This window comes from Cydia splendana, chromosome 4, assembly GCF_910591565.1.
Source record: "Cydia splendana chromosome 4, ilCydSple1.2, whole genome shotgun sequence".
Lineage (NCBI taxonomy): Eukaryota > Metazoa > Arthropoda > Insecta > Lepidoptera > Tortricidae > Cydia > Cydia splendana.
In genome coordinates, this window is record NC_085963.1 from 4,829,776 (window position 1) to 4,846,878 (window position 17,103).

A 17,103-nucleotide genomic window follows, 5' to 3' on the forward strand; every position below is an offset into this window, starting at 1 on the left:
GGAGCCGGAAGGTGGTCACCGGTACCAATCAACCATGCAACTAAACCACTTCGTGTTTAGGCTCGTTTGATTCGTCTCAACAAGACCTTGGACACAAGATAGTACTCAGGATCTGATGATGGAGCTGGAAGGTGGCCACGGGTACCAGTCTACCGTGTAACTGAACCACTTCGTGTTTGGGCTCGTTTGATTTGTCGCAACAAGATCTTTGACACAAGGTAGTACTGAGGGTCTGATGATGGATCCGGAAGGTGGTGACCGGTACCAATCAACCATGCAACTAAACCACTTCGTGTTTGGCTTCGTTCGATTCGTCGCAACAAGATCTTTGACACAAGTTAGTACTCAGGGTCTGATGATGGAGCTGGACTGTGGCCACGGGTACCAGTCTACCATGTAACTGAACCACTTCGTGTTTGGGCTCGTTTGATTTGTCGCAACAAGATCTTTGACACAAGGTAGTACTGAGGGTCTGATGATGGAGCCGGAAGGTGGTCACCGGTACCAATCAACCATGCCACTAAACCACTTCGTGTTTAGGCTCGTTTTATTCGTTTCTACAAGATCTTTGACACAAGATAGTACTCAGGGTCTGATGTTGGAGCCGGAAGGTGGTCACCGGTACCAATCAACCATGCAACTAAACCACTTCGTGTTTAGGCTCGTTTGATTCGTCTCAACAAGACCTTGGACACAGGATAGTACTCAGGATCTGATGATGGAGCTGGAAGGTGGCCACGGGTACCAGTCTACCGTGTAACTGAACCACTTCGTGTTTGGGCTCGTTTGATTTGTCGCAACAAGATCTTTGACACAAGGTAGTACTGAGGGTCTGATGATGGATCCGGAAGGTGGTGACCGGTACCAATCAACCATGCAACTAAACCACTTCGTGTTTGGCTTCGTTCGATTCGTCGCAACAAGATCTTTGACACAAGTTAGTACTCAGGGTCTGATGATGGAGCTGGACTGTGGCCACGGGTACCAGTCTACCATGTAACTGAACCACTTCGTGTTTGGGCTCGTTTGATTTGTCGCAACAAGATCTTTGACACAAGGTAGTACTGAGGGTCTGATGATGGATCCGGAAGGTGGTCACCGGTACCAATCAACCATGCAACTAAACCACTTCGTGTTTGGCTTCGTTCGATTCGTCGCAACAAGATCTTTGACACAAGTTAGTACTCAGGGTCTGATGATGGAGCTGGACTGTGGCCACGGGTACCAGTCTACCATGTAACTGAACCACTTCGTGTTTGGGCTCGTTTGATTCGTCGCAATAAGATGTTTGACACAAGATACTACTCAGGGTCTGATGATGGAGCTGATGATGACAGACAGGTACCCGTCGCCACCTTCGCGCTCCATCATCAGACCCTGAGTACTACCTTGTGTCAAAGATCTTGTTGAGATGAATAAAACGTGCCTAAACACGAAATGGTTTAGTTGCATGGTTGATTGGTACCGGTGACCACCTTCCGGCTCCAACATCAGACTCTGAGTATCACCTAGTGTCAAAGATCTTGTTGAGACGAATCAAACGATCCTAAACACGATGTGGTTTAGTTGCATGGTTGATTGGTAATGGTACCTTCCAGCTCCATCATCAGACCCTGAGTACTGTCTTGTGTCAAAGATCTTGTTGAGACGAATCAAACGAGCCCAAACACGAAGTTGTTTAGTTACATGATAGACTGGTACCCGTGGCCACCTTCAAGCTCCATCATCAGACCCTGTGTATCTTCAGTGTCAAAGATCTTGTTGAGACGAATCAAACGAGCCTAATCATGTTACTACATGGTTGATTGGTATCCGTGACCACTTTAATCATCATCAGATCCTCAGTACCAGTTCGTTTTTAAACCCTCGTTGATACAAACTTTACAACCTATAGGTACCAAATGCAATGACGAAACATGTAAATAAGCGAGTAGGTACCTATAATTTCTTTCGAGTAATATACCTTCATAAGTACAAGTATGGGGCTATTCATAAATTACGTCGTTTCAAATGGGAGGAGTGGGGGGGTCTGGACATCGGATGATGGTAACATGACGTAGGAGGAAACAGATTCATCCGAAGCTTGATTTTTGGATGATTTGAGGGGTGGGGGGGGGGTCAAAAATCGTCAAAAATAGATGACGTAATTTATGAACAGCCCCTATGTACATTTGCACTGCATTTAGTATTTTCGTTCTTACCAAATAACAGTTTAAGAACTTTAAAAGTTAAGTACAGTTAGTGTTGTTATGGTTGATTTCAATATGCTTCGCGAAGGATCAAGAATGTTTAATCCATCATTGTAGTGCGAGTGTGGTAGAAGGGATCGGCGTACTGAGCTCGCACGGCCTGCCGCAGCGCGTAAAATACCTAAACTCGCTCAACGCCGAAATGTAATAGCGCTCTTAAAGCTTCACACAAAGTCAACACAAAATGTGATAGAGTCGAACCAAGCTAACTTTGCATGGCATTTGGTAACGACTTACCAGTGCACTAGTGTATGGCCGGGCCATGGTAGGTAACGGCCAAGTCCACACAAAATTGTACCAGATTTGATTTATTACTGAATTGATTTTTAAGTGTATCAACTTTTGAGGACTTCTTTTTTATGAGTCCCCAGTAACGTCTAGGTTTACCTAGTCAAACTTATCTACATCAGATAGGGCACTTTTAACATAACAAGAACACCCCACAAACAAAATACAACCAAACCTAAGAAATAGGTTTATAACAAACTTACGCGATCATATTCAGAAGTAGAAAACCACTGAGTACCTATGTTAAATTTTAACTGAAAAAAAGTTAACAGTCGGTACGTGCCTTGTAAGTTTTCTTCCCATATATACTCGTCTATAATGGCTATAGTTGCAGCCTTCAAGTTCTGTTTGCCCTACTAAAGATTTCACGCGAGCAAGATAATTATTGGCCACTTCCCACTGTCAATAAAACAATAAAATTCTATTTGTCAAAAATCCAAAGTGATGGGAAGTATCCAATTTACTCCTATTTATGCTCTGAAAGTAAATATAAGTGTATTACAGCGGGTCTTCCATCTCGAGTTCTCCTGCCAGAATGTGCGGGTCGCCGATGGCTGGCACCATATGCGAGAACTCACTCGTCGCCCACAGGTACAGGTTCAGCGTGCGCTCCGTGCATTGCGCTATGAATCTGGAAAATTAAGATTAAGATTAATATATGTTTGTTCTTTTTACTGTCAGGGCTAAAAATAAAAAAAAAAAACACTAAAAGGCTACAAATCGCCTTAAAAGTGCCGGGATTTAACCCTTAGAACGCCACGCCGATCGTGCGCGGCGCTTCATCGTGAACCTTGTCGGAATGCACGAAGGTTGATATTAGTCTGTAGCCGCGCGTTTTTGCGGTTAAAAGGGCAGAAAGGGCTAGTTCTGACTTTTTATGGCTAACCATAACATAGGTATAGTTTTAGTTCAGCTTGAACTATGCACCGGCGCGATGCGTGGATGCGATACTTGCATAGTCAGACCGGCAAATAGTCCAGGCAAGACAGACAAATTGGACGAATGGATATCCTAGGTCCCATGAGAAGTTCCCCTTCCTAGTTAGCGGGCTGCGTACACAAGCTGAATGTGTGAATGTATGCTATTTTGGATGTTGAGATACTTGAGATCAAATGGCTTGTTGAAATGTTTCCTCACCAAATGAACAGCCGCACTCACCCTCATCGGTAGTCTACGGAATGCGTATATTGGTGTAGCAGGTACAGTGTTGCCATCAATGATGCATGAGTAACAGGTTCGAGAGGAGCCTCGACGTGCGTCAATTGCCGTGGGTAAACGGGTAGATCCATAAGAGTAAGTCCGCTAGTTCTCATAAAGTGGCTCAACTGTTAGTGTTAATCTCACCTGACGAACGGCCTCACGTCGCCCTCGTTGGCCGTCTGCAGGTGCTGGTAGTAGAGATGTCGGTGCTGCTTGGGCACGATGACGGGCGGGAAGCCGGCCTGCATGAGCAGCAGGTTCATGAAGAGCCGCGACGTGCGTCCGTTGCCGTCGATGAACGGGTGACAGACCAATAACATGCTAGTTCTCATATAATAGCTCAACTGTTAATATCACCTGACGAACGGCCTCACGTCGCCCTCGTTGGCCGTCTGCAGGTGCTGGTAGTAGAGATGCCGGTGCTGCTTGGGCACGATGACGGGCGGGAAGCCGGCCTGCATGAGCAGCAGGTTCATGAGGAGCCGCGACGTGCGTCCGTTGCCGTCGATGAACGCGGGTAGACCAATAACATGCTAGTTCTCATATAATAGCTCAACTGTTAATCTCACCTGACGAACGGCCGCACGTCGCCCTCGTTGGCCGTCTGCAGGTGCTGGTAGTATAGATGCCGGTGCTGCTTGGGCACGATGACGGGCGGGAAGCCGGCCTGCATGAGCAGCAGGTTCATGAGGAGCCGCGACGTGCGTCCGTTGCCGTCGATGAACGGGTGACAGACCAATAACATGCTAGTTCTCATATAATAGCTCAACTGTTAATATCACCTGACGAACGGCCTCACGTCGCCCTCGTTGGCCGTCTGCAGGTGCTGGTAGTAGAGATGCCGGTGCTGCTTGGGCACGATGACGGGCGGGAAGCCGGCCTGCATGAGCAGCAGGTTCATGAGGAGCCGCGACGTGCGTCCGTTGCCGTCGATGAACGCGGGTAGACCAATAACATGCTAGTTCTCATATAATAGCTCAACTGTTAATATCACCTGACGAACGGCCTCACGTCGCCCTCGTTGGCCGTCTGCAGGTGCTGGTAGTAGAGATGCCGGTGCTGCTTGGGCACGATGACGGGCGGGAAGCCGGCCTGCATGAGCAGCAGGTTCATGAGGAGCCGCGACGTGCGTCCGTTGCCGTCGATGAACGCGGGTAGACCAATAACATGCTAGTTCTCATATAATAGCTCAACTGTTAATCTCACCTGACGAACGGCCGCACGTCGCCCTCGTTGGCCGTCTGCAGGTGCTGGTAGTAGAGATGCCGGTGCTGCTTGGGTATGATCACAGGCGGGAAGCCGGCCTGCATGAGTAGCAGGTTCATGAGGAGCCGTGACGTGCGTCCGTTGCCGTCGATGAACGGGTGGATGTGGACCAGCTTGTAGTGTGCTAGGGCTGCGTATCTGAAAACGTATTTTTTTATAGTACTATTTTTATGATCGCACTGGTTCTCGAAATTGGGTCTAAAAATAAGATGAAGATTCAACTAACAGTCAATTTACCAGCCATAAAACTATCTTGAAGAATTAAATAAAAATCTAATTGTGATTGATTATCTTGGCTAACTTAATACTCGTATTGCGCGGGTGGGATGCGAGGGGTTAAAGAAACGTGTAGGAAAAATCCTCCTGTATGTATTAGATATAATTACGATAGGTACATTTATACAGGGCGTTTTTTTAATAACTAGCCATATTGTGCGAGGTGATTATATAGGCCATACTGAACAACTTTTTCTATGGGACCAACCCCGAAATCCCAAAAAAAATTTGGCCTTCCCATAGAAAACGTCGACATTCACTCGACCAAAATGTATGAAACGGGCAAAAAATTTTCTGTGATTTCAGAGTTGGTTGGTTGTAGTAGTAGTAGTAGTTGTTCAAAAAACACCCTGTATAAATGTATGTATACTTATCGGAATTTCATGAATGGACTCTACAAGTCAACATCACTTTGTTTTGATACTTTATCAACCAACAACAAATGATCAGTTTGATTTGTTTATTAAAGCTCGGTAATTAAATTAAGATGAATTCCAGTGTTAACAATATTTAATTTGTTCCTATCCTAGGTACCTGAAAATCCCAATAAATAAATGTAAATTATTAAACATGAGGTATTTACCAATACCACTATTGCCATTTGCTGATCGTGAATAACATATTATTTATTCAAGTGGGAAATCCATAATAATAAGATAGCAACTGTCCTGATAACAAGGTACCAAATCAATTTCAAATAAACAACAGAAATGATTTTATATTAATTAATAATTCATAACATCATATTTTAGGCCTATCTCCAGCAGTGGACGTCCTCTGGCTGATATGATGAACATCATATTTTACTACACACGGGCAAAATGCTAAGGTGACAATTTGCCACAATCTATTATCTAGTTTAGGCAGAGATATGTTGCTGACTGCCAGCTGGCAAATTCAATGTTTGAGGTCAATACCAGGGATGTTGCGGATCAATTTTATGCAGATGCGGAAGTTACGCGGTTGCGGATGCGGATATTCGCAGCATCCCTAGTTAATACCATCCATAATGTCATGTATCTCTCACATCTTGTTATTACATTACCAAATGATCCTAGTTTGATAAATCTTACAATATTCTAAAGCCATTTAAAAAAATTGCTTTAACAAGTCCGCTAAAATTGTTACACAATGCTAAGTGCTAAGCAACAATGTAGGTAAGTGAAGTAAATAAATCACTGAACCATGACTGATGTCTTCATTATTCACAGTGATTGATTACAGTCTGATGTTGATTGTTAAAAAGGAAAAATATGATATTTTAAACTGTTGTGTTGTTCTAACTATTAATTCACACATGGATTGTATTAATTTTTTTTGTTTAATTTTATGTTATCGATTTTTTTAAGACAGCTGGGTTGTTTTGAAATCAGTTACTTTCATATCAACTTTTAAGGGATTTTTTCCCTGCTAGGAGGGATCAACATGGCACTTTTCAGTTCTATGAAATTGATAATGTAATTCATAATATTCATTTGAATTAGTAGACAATGTGAGTGTGACCAACTTAAACTTCTACAGATTATAATATTATATAATTGGATCTAACCCCTTACCTCACTGGATGTAAGTCTAATGCATCTTCAGAGTTCAGCCACTCCAAAAATTGCTGCATCAGCCTCTGTATCTCAGAGGGCCCGGGTGGGATGTGTCCCCCGACATAAACCTGTGTTCGCCTGAACTGCCCTCCTTCCACTGGGTCCACATGCCCCAAAACCCTCTTATGGATCTCCATTATGTCCCCCATAGTGATATCCCTCAAGCGGTACAGTAATGTTGAATTAATATACTTCATAGCTGCATCTAAACCTAAAATCTCATTATGCTCATCTATGCTTTTGCCAGAAACGGCTATTCTAGTCTCCAATATACTCCTTGTTTGCTGTAATGTCATTGTGTTCCCTTCAATACCAACTGTGTGGTAAATGTGTTGGAAATAAGCCTCTTTCTTGGCTCTCCGCAAAGCAGAGTTGTTCTCTGGTATGGATGACAGTGCATCTCGTTTTTCGTCTATTTTCCTTAACATTTCTCTGTCTAAGTTTTCAACTATGCTGGCTGTGCGTTGCCTGTTCATCAGAGCACCCGTATGGTCTGGATAATTACTTAAAGCTAATGTGTAGAGTTGGTCAGCTCTGACTACATCTTTCTTTGTGTCTTCTAAGAATTCCCCGTAGTGGTTTAAAACGTCTGCGTGTTTAGGGGACAGTGCAAACGCGTGTTGGAAGAGTTTTAAAGCTTTGTCAGCCTTCCCATGTTTCTTCATCTCAAGAGCAGCTGCTAGTGACACCACAGCTTCTGCATCTCGCACGGTGTCCTTGGACTTTGCCGACGGCAGCGGCGTATCCTCGGAAACCGTCTCCAGGTAGTTACCATACAACCCAATAGGTATTGGAAAGAACGGCTTAGAGAATTTTGCCTCATAAGTAAGTAACTTGTGCAAAGAGACGACCACAGCCAACGTACACACCACACTAGACAATATCAACACCGTTCTAAACCTTTCTAACTTCATTTTTGTGTGTAAATATTTCGTATCACTGCACTTCATTTCTTCGCACTTCGGCGCCCAACCTAAGAATAACATGGCACTGAACTAAATATCTACAGCAGAGTGATAAAATCTGTGAGTCAATCACTGGAAATAATTTAGATTGCATCGTGTATTGCTAAAATTTTTAGAGAGCGCTAATAATGTTAAACCACGTAATTCCATGGTTAGATGACAGATGACAGGGAAATGTTTTGACAGCGACAGCTCTTGACATTAAATCTATTCAAGCTTTGTAAAAACACTTTTGAGTCAAAGGATGCGATAGAATTAATAAAATAAAAAGTAATGACTTGAATAGCGCTCGCTTATTTTATAGCAGCAACACTGACAAAATAAATGGCGGTGAAATAAAAAAGTTAGAATACTTTTCTCAAACGATTTAAAGTTTCGAAACGGTTGCTTTTTTGAATGTTTTGTAACTTTTTAATCTTCTTCTTTGCCTGTCCCTCTTCCCAATTTATCTGGGGTCGGGTCGGGTCTCCTTGTATGTCTGCGCCAGAGTGCTCTGTTCTGGCTTGTCTGCGAACCCAGGTTCTCTTTCCGGATCTCTTTCTGCGTCTAAGGATAGGTGCTTTGTTGTAACTTTTTAATGTTACCTCAATATTTGCAAATGACTCTTTCAACGTATGACGTCTATACAGGTAATTTCGCATTGTATTTAAATTCGCAGAGTTTGCTAACAGCTAGTTCTGCAATTTTAAGCATGGTTTGAAGTTAATTGCTTAAAGGAAAAATGTGATCTTTCAGACTTTTATTAAATCATACAAAGATTATAATTGTTGCATACATTTAGCATAGAAACTACTGACTAGGTTAGGTAGGTAACATAATAATATGCGTATTCCACTGTTGCGTCAAAACCACTGAATCGATTGTGATGAATTCAATCATTTCTTTCTTACGACCTGGGTGACAAATGCTTTAGAGTCAAGGCGACAATACTAATAGAGGTGACAATGGGGGAGGAGGAAGATGACCTATCGAGATGATTTTATTTGAACTTTCAGTAGGAGTAGCCTGCTGAATGTTAAGTAACTACCTACTTCCTCACTAGGTACTTTAAAACGATAGACGTATTGTTTACCCATGCTTCGTGGGCAACAATGAACCTGTTTAATGGGTGCGTAGGTTGATTTTGTTCTTGTCTGTGGGAATTTACATGGAAATTTACATTTCGAAACACGAAAATTGACCTTTTCACATCACTTATTCGGAAATAGGCTTTTTCTTCCCCGCTAGGGGGGATCATAAGTGGCACTTTTCCTCCCTGCTAGGAGGATCAAAGTAGCACTTTTCTGCATAGTATTTTTTTTAGGTTTAATAATATATTGGAAAGTAATAGCTCCGGTCGAGTTACTACGCACTTTTCCACTCGGTGATGTGCTATGGTTTACAATTGTGGGCAATGGCAGCTGAATGGCAACGTGCCTTTATCCTACAAAAGCGAGCTATACGCATTATCTCTTTTGTTCCACCTCGTACTCCAGCACACGACTTATTCAAAGTGAACAATATTCTTACACTGCCTTCTCAGTTCATTTACGATGTAGCAAAACACGTTAATGAAAACCTACATACTTTCCCGTGCAAAAAGATCACTCGCACTAGACAAGGCTTGAAAAACCAACTCCGCACTTACCCTATTAAACTGACCAAGTCATCTAAAATCATGTCACACGTAGGACCTAAAGTATACAACAAGCTCCCAACAGAGATAAAGAATGCGGGTAGTACCCAAATATTTAAAAAAAATTTAAGATAATGGCTGTTAAACTACTCTTTTTACGATATTAATGATTTCTTTCATCTACCGAATAATTTATAAATGTAATTTATTGATAATAATGTAATGTAAGCTAAATCTACTTTAATTTACTCTACTTAAAATAATTTAATTGAATAATTGACATTGTACCTATCCTGATATTTTAATGAATCTGATTATTTAATTAATTTGAATGTTATATAAAAAACTGAATACCTATTGCCTAATAACTTGACATGTAATATTTAAAATATTATAAATAAATGACTATGACCAACTATGACTATGACTAATAATTTGTGGTGTGTAAAGCACTATGTGTCACATAATGGTAATCTTCACAAACTCTTTTCATCTGAGACTATCTAGGGTTTCGTTTCGTGAAATGAAATAAATAACACAGGAAATTCTCTATAGTTTTGTATTTGAATAGTTTTTTCGGTCTCCCAAATAAATAACAAAACTTACACACTAACATTCAGATCATTGTTAATAATAACATACTAACGATTGAAACTGCGTATACTACATACTTAATTAATGCATTTCATCTAGTATGTATACCTGTGATGTGACTTATAGGTATAAAATCATCATTTATACGACGTCCTTTCGTTAGCAATTAAAGTTTATTGCTTCTGGCCTTCCAAAATGTAATTACATGTAAAGGCCTTAGCATTAGGTACCTTAAACTAATTATAAGTTACAACAGTAATAAAATTAATGCCTATTTGTAAATGTAGAGTCAACTTCGCTAAATTCTCATCCAGTCACAAAGTAAACGGTGGCTCTACTTTCAGAAATAAGCTTGTAATTAAATAAACCCCCTGTTAATTCATTAAGCTGCTTGATAGCTACGGGAAGGCCTTTTAATTACTTTCATAGAAATGCACAGTGCGTCACAATCGACGTGTGTGTTACTTGTGACGCTCGCACGACTAGACCTTTCTGTCGCATACAAAACAAAATCGCACAAAGCGCCAAACACGCGCAGTCTACCGAGATTGCGTACCTTGCCCCTGTATCACATCGCGCTTATATACACCTCGTAAATCCATGAAAGTCATGAACAGCTTTATTGAGACAGTGCAAAAATACGTCGAAATAGCGACTGCTTTTGGCGCCATCGCGCGTAGTTGCAGCCCTAACTTCCTGCGCACTAGGAGCGTGGCAACACTGGCAACGCCACAGTTTCGCCGACACGCTAGAGTTAGACCAAGATAAGTCTTGTTTTGGCCTGACTCTAGCTATTTACACTACGTTCACTACACTTACAACTATTCATGGCAGTACCTCTGCAGGAAATTAGAGAGCGAACAACTAGAGTTTCAACATCAAGCAGCTCCGATGGCTCTGGCTGCAAATTCATAATAAAATAGGTCGTTTAGATCTTGGCAAGATCAGTACACTACCTAAATCTCTATTTATGACTACATTTATGTAGCACGGTAAAAGTCTAATTTTACAGCGTGCTACACAAATGTAGACGTGCAAATTCACAACCACAGTGTATGAGCCTTAAGCCTATACTCGTACAATTTGGACCTAAACTTTCATACTTTTCTTGAAACTACGAGCGACCAGCGCTTTAGAGTATCTTCTACATCAAACAAATTCGTTAATTTCCTATCTACACAAAATAAAGACTTCACAGCCCGAGCCGCTTCCTACTTTGCATTATTTTACTACAAATTAATCTTAAATAATACAATTGTAAATGAAATACCTACTAAAACCTAGGTACCGAAATAATAATTGGCAAAAGCACAAGCATCGCTTGGCAGTAACATGAATTTATTTTTAACCGACTTTAAGCTTTCATTATACAGCTTTTTTTTAGATAATAAACAATATTATTAATAGGAATACTGATATTTTTGTAAAAACTACATTTACTCCTTATTATGATCAAAACGTTTTGTGGTTTTGAAGTAGATTTGAATAAATTTTACTTTTGAAAATCCGATCAAAACTACTTGAATTTTTTTTTTTTTCTACAATCTGACTATATTGAACCTGCTAGATAAAATTATGCAACAACACTAGATAAGTAATACTTATGTATACTTAGATATAAATTGTTACCAATGGTTTTGTGACCAGATCTTCCATACACCTTGTCAGCTTTTCAAAACTGCGCGTCTTTCGACATAGTGTTGCTCCATAAATCTAGCAGGTTATCTAGACTGCCTTGATCCGTGGGGTCACTGTGACTGTGACATCACAGAGGCCAGGACTAGCGGCACATGGCGTCCACGATCACCATAGTGGAGTATAGCGAGCAGCCGAGCGTGAGCATGGTGCCGACGGCGATGGTGGAGTGGTAGGCGCGGAAGGCCTTCAGTACGCGGAGGTAGCGGGGACAGTGAGCCAGCTCGCCCAGGATCAAGCGACCGACCTGGAACAAAAACAAATGGACGTTAGTATGAAGCTAATTAATAAGTTGTTTCAAAGTACTACCTACCTACTGCGAACACCGAATTCGCAAATTGCGGGCATTTCTCTGTCACTCTGATTAAACCTTAAATGGAGTAAAAGAAAAAGATGCCCGAAATTTGCGAACTGCGGTGTTAGCAATAACAGTAACAGTTCGCAGCATCGAAAAGAATAACAATATGTAGGTATACATTGGCAAGTGACTTTCAGCTCTACGTAACTAAGATAATAACTAAGAGCTCTATTATTTACCTATATTTAATTCCAGGTACTAATAGGGTGGTCAGTATACGTCCACATAATTCGATCATACTGTAATCCGAGCCCGGTATTGCTCATCCGGGGTCATCCATTAATTACGTCACACGTTTAGGGGGAGGGAGGGGGTCAAGAAAATGTGACATATTGTGACATGGGGGAGGGGGGAGACACAAACTTTGTGACGTCACTTTAACTTCATCAGTAACTGAATTTTTTTTATTATTATTTTATTCGCTGTACATTTAAATAACAAGTTTTTAAAACGATAATCGTATTTATTCTTTTAATTTTCTTTCCTAAGCAGTTTTGGGTTATAAAATTACTAATATTTATATCGTCAAAAATATTTTGATAAAATATTAATAATACTTAGGTACTTACTTAATTCGATTTGGCGATTTCGTAGAAAAAATGTGACGTCACACTAGGGGGGAGGGGTTTGCCAAATGTGACCAAATGTGACAAGGGGGGGGGAGGGGTCAAAAAACCTAGAAATTCGTGTGACGTAATTAATGGATGACCCCTCCGTTGTCACAATACCTATTCATTGCTTACACAATAATGCACCTGTCACGGCGCTGAATCGCCATTTCACTGGCACATGCATTTATATTGGCAATGCTGATTTCATAATTGGTTATACGTATTTTGTAGGTACAGGTATACCTAACCACATGATGAGGACTAAACTATGAACTATTTTGGTATCTTCGAAAGACAGACCATCATACACACATACACATTTCTATTATATGTAAGTAGTTTAAACTAGGAAAAACTTTTCTTACGCTGGATCCTCTCTAGTTTTCCAACACAAATGTCAGTAGTCGGTAAATAAATTAGGTAATCATTACAGGAATTATTTTGCAACGGTGGATAATAAATCTTGGCTTTATTTTTTCACTTTAATTTAGAAACTAGCATCTGCTTGCGATCTCTTGCGTGTATAAGTCGTTAAACTATTTTCATTTCCCGGAATTAGCCGTTTGACCGTTTTTTTAGGTGACCGTGTTTGAGCAACAAAACAAACATTCAAAAATTCAAACAACATAAACTTTTGAATGTGGGTGAATCTACTTTTTGACCGTCACACATATCCACAACTTTTAAAATTTCACCTTTAAATAACGGCTCTTCATTCTTGGTAACTACAGAGAAATTTTAAGTAACGCAAGAGACACTTAAAACTGTCCGTCATATAGTTGATTCGGCCATGTATTAGTAATACAAACCTCTTGTCCGCCTCCCGCAGCCTCCTCCATCTGAGTCTTGATGTGTTTGGCTCGCAGCATGGGGCTGACCAGGCAAAGACGCACATACGCCTCTATCAAGAACACGGCGGTTAGCAGCGCGAACTAGAACAAGAAAATTACGAGGTCAGGAATCAGCCTATAAAACACTAGTGGTTAATAATCTTTTTGTCGATGTATGACGAATCAAATGAGGCTATTTGTGATAACTTATTGTTACCTATGGTTTCGGTGTGTAGGAATAGGAACGTGTCAAGTAATTTAAGCATTACTATAACTGCTCTAAATATGGTCAATATCAATTGGATTCAACGATTATAATATCTTGCTATTTATTGCGAGTGTATTTTAATGTTTATTAAGATATACGAGTAAATATATCGTAATAAATAAGACTAATAATCTAACGTTAGATCTGCGAACGTTATCAGGAGCTGCGGCGGTGTCGTGGTAGCATTTTTATCACTCGTCATGTTATGTGTCACTTTCGCACCTACATACTTGTTAGAACGTGACAGGCAGGATGACAGATGATAAAAAACCGACCATCTTAGCCCTACTGCCTTATTTAAATTATCTTCTGCGGAATTGCGGATACTAACCTATTAAAACCGTTTTAAAACCGTTGTTAATTGCATAGTCTTTCAAAATTATAGATTAATGTAGGTAATTTAATACGATCCAAGGCTATATGAGTAACTACATATAAACATATTAGAAAGAATCATCATTCATCAATCATTGCGAATGCTAACGAACTAATCATCATTACATCATTAAAGTACATAAGTATTAAGTGCATTGAGATGTAAGTACCTAGTCATTACACATATGTACATTCTTATATGACAAGGTAAACCTTGGAAAAACGCGAATTTGCTATGAGGCACTACAGCCAATTTTTTTAAAGGTCAATAGTATCAGAACGATTTATCAGACTGATTAATGAAGTATTTATAGTCTTTAGTTTGAGCCAATTATAAAAAGTTATTTCTCTTATAAAACATATACTTAGTTGAAACTTTAGTAAATGTTAAAAAACTTCATCAGCAGCGGGTAAGGTAAGGTAAGGTACTTTTGTATTGTCTTTCCTGGGTTATGAGTTACGGTACGAACGGTATTCGAACATTTCGAACATCAATTTTAAAATTCGGATAGCGGTCAAGGAAATAAGCCTAATCTACGTCTTATGAAATACATAACTATATACACTAAGGTCGGTCAGTTTCTCGGAGTAATTAACAATGGAGCCGCCATTAACAGGCGTACCCCTCTGTCGAAAATAGGCGGCCAATGGTCAACAACTTGTCAACCATATGTATGGACTGACGTTTATCTGACATGACGTACCTATACATTTGATGTGCCCCTCCCCCGCAAAAAACGGCAGACTATTTTGTACCGAAAATTTAAGACATGGCGTCTCCGTTGGTTATATCCTCTAAGGTCAGTTTAGTTAATGTTAAGTCTTAACTTTCACAATGGAAAAAGTTTCGTACGTCATACTGAAGAGGTTTTATTATACTTGTTCCTGTTTGACGTCAGCAAGAATTGGCAAGAAAGCAATCTCGAAGGTGATATATATCACTGATATATTACCGTTTCCGTTATCTGTCTTTGTGTTTTAACGGGCACGCGGCTACTTCGTGCACTTTATTTGTGTACCTATATAAATCAAGCAATCTCACAACTAATTGGAAAAAATAGGAAAATTCAAAGTTTTGTTTACGTTTCTCAAGATGATTAATATTGCCATTTATTGCAGAAACAATATAATTTAAAGTTTTTAATGCATTTTTTGGGTAATTTATTTTTTGGGCAATTAGCTGACAAGGGCAATTAATACATTCGTAAAAAAATGTTGTACAGCAGCCAATTTTTTTAGGGTATGAAACTCAGTTTCATCTTGCACGTGATAGAGACAGAGAAATAAATATATGTATGTGCATTTATGTATAAAGCACTTACTCGTATGTTGTCATGTGAATATTTACTAGTGGAGGAAAATCCACTGCACTTTTGTAAAATTGATGTAATTATACTAATTATGGATATGTAAGAATTAAAATCGGCGATGAATTGGGAACCTCCTCTATTTTTTGAAAACGGGTAATATAGGTACATCGATGCAACTGAAGTGGATGAACGATACGGCGAATAAGATACGTCACCTATAGAGTCTGTGCGGAAAGAGAAGAGTCGTGGAATGTATGGGGCCCAATACTTAATACATTCCACGACTCTTCTCTATCCGAAGAAACTCTACACTAAGCCGAGATTTGGTAAGGAGAGTTCGTCATCGTCAGTTTCTTAATATCCGCAATATTGTTATAATATTTATTGATAACGGAATTGAAAGTTTCCATTACAGTCGATCAGTTTTATCGGTCAGCAAATTAAGGCCAATGGCGGTGAGGTGAAAGGACTCGGTTTAATTGTCGCGTTATCTCTTAAAAGTGATACATTTTAGACCTTGTGTTTGAAAAGTTAATGCAGATCTAATTTGGTATTTAATATGCAATGCACTTTAAATCTAGCGGCGAGCACGGTGAAAGAGTGTGTTTGATTTAAGCCGGAAACTAGGATCGCATGGCATTTAACGTTTTGAATAATATAATTCCATATCGCACCCTTCTGCGTTGTGTAATAGTCTTTCGAGGTTGACTCTACGTTTGTGTATTGCCCAACTTCCACTTCCACCGTCATGTAAATTCAAAAGCAACAAAATGTTTGCATCAGTCTTATTTAATTATTTGATAAAGCTAAGTTTAAGGCACGCGCAAGTAAGCGAGCCAAAGACAAGCTTCATCAACACGACATCCAGTTCGCCGTTCCCGTATTGGCTTATTTGGCTTAAGTACACAGCCATGAAAAATGTAGTCGCCCCACTTGACACTGCTTGTATAGTCTGTAATTGACTCGAAGGCTAATGATGATGATATCTTAATTGGTGAATAAAAAGTAAAAAGCCCCACCTGTATCCAGCTAGCATGTTCGAACCGCGTGATGGTCTGCGTCCGGAGGTACGCGAACAGCGCCACCAGGCTGACGCAGGCGTTGAACGCGTAGTACACGGGGAACAGCACCGTCTGCACCCGCCCGAACTCATGTCGGGGGAGATGGAAGTATAGCACGATGCCTGTAGAAGAAGAAAACAGAGTTATTATTATTTTATGTGGTGTTATGCTGTTTGCAGCAAGGGCTTATAATTACGATACTTAAATAATGCCAAAATACTGGATCTGATGTCTCAACTCAATAGCCCCATTAGTGAAAATTACGCCAGAAAACTCTCATTAAGTGAGCTGCTAAAATTATTATTTTATTCAAATTTAAGTAAATATATGTCACAAAATCTTTAATTCACCCGAAACTTACTTAATTGGTGATAATTGCTTTAAATATCGAGAAATAATCGATTTGGTTTAAGTACCTACAAACTCTGATTACGTTTTTTTTTATACCACATCGGTGGCAAGCAAGCATACGGCCCGCCTGATGGTAAGCAGTCACCGTAGCCTATGGACGCCTGCAACTCCAGAGGTGTTACAAGCGCGTTGC

At 40.2% G+C, this 17,103-nt stretch overlaps 3 protein-coding genes across 4 annotated transcripts in view; all 3 read right to left on the minus strand.

Annotated features, from left to right (window-relative positions):
• Positions 1-17,103, minus strand: part of LOC134789724 (cytochrome c oxidase subunit 5A, mitochondrial) — a 193,582-nt gene that overhangs the window by 84,933 nt on the left and 91,546 nt on the right. The window lies entirely within an intron of this gene.
• Positions 2,422-8,018, minus strand: LOC134789670 (protein adenylyltransferase Fic). 2 transcript variants are annotated; one of them, XM_063760266.1, is made up of 3 exons: positions 6,836-8,018; positions 4,944-5,141; positions 2,422-3,168 (listed from the first exon to the last, which is right to left on the minus strand). In XM_063760266.1, the coding sequence occupies exons 1-3, from the start codon at positions 7,861-7,863 to the stop codon at positions 3,036-3,038; spliced, it is 1,359 nt and encodes a 452-aa protein (XP_063616336.1). In that variant the 5' UTR covers positions 7,864-8,018; the 3' UTR covers positions 2,422-3,035. The 2 variants fall into 2 exon arrangements, with proteins under 2 accessions (XP_063616336.1, XP_063616337.1); XM_063760267.1 differs by lacking the exon at positions 2,422-3,168 and adding an exon at positions 4,713-4,860 and having other exon boundaries at positions 5,073-5,141; positions 6,836-8,017.
• Positions 10,003-17,103, minus strand: part of LOC134789672 (transmembrane protein 205) — a 36,989-nt gene continuing 29,888 nt past the window's right edge. Inside the window, exons 3-5 of the mRNA XM_063760268.1 lie at positions 16,518-16,681; positions 13,525-13,647; positions 10,003-11,993 (exon numbers count right to left, since the gene is read on the minus strand). Of these exons, the coding sequence (XP_063616338.1) occupies positions 11,832-11,993; positions 13,525-13,647; positions 16,518-16,681 (449 nt within the window). The 3' untranslated portion in view covers positions 10,003-11,831. The remainder of the gene's footprint in view (positions 11,994-13,524; positions 13,648-16,517; positions 16,682-17,103) is intronic.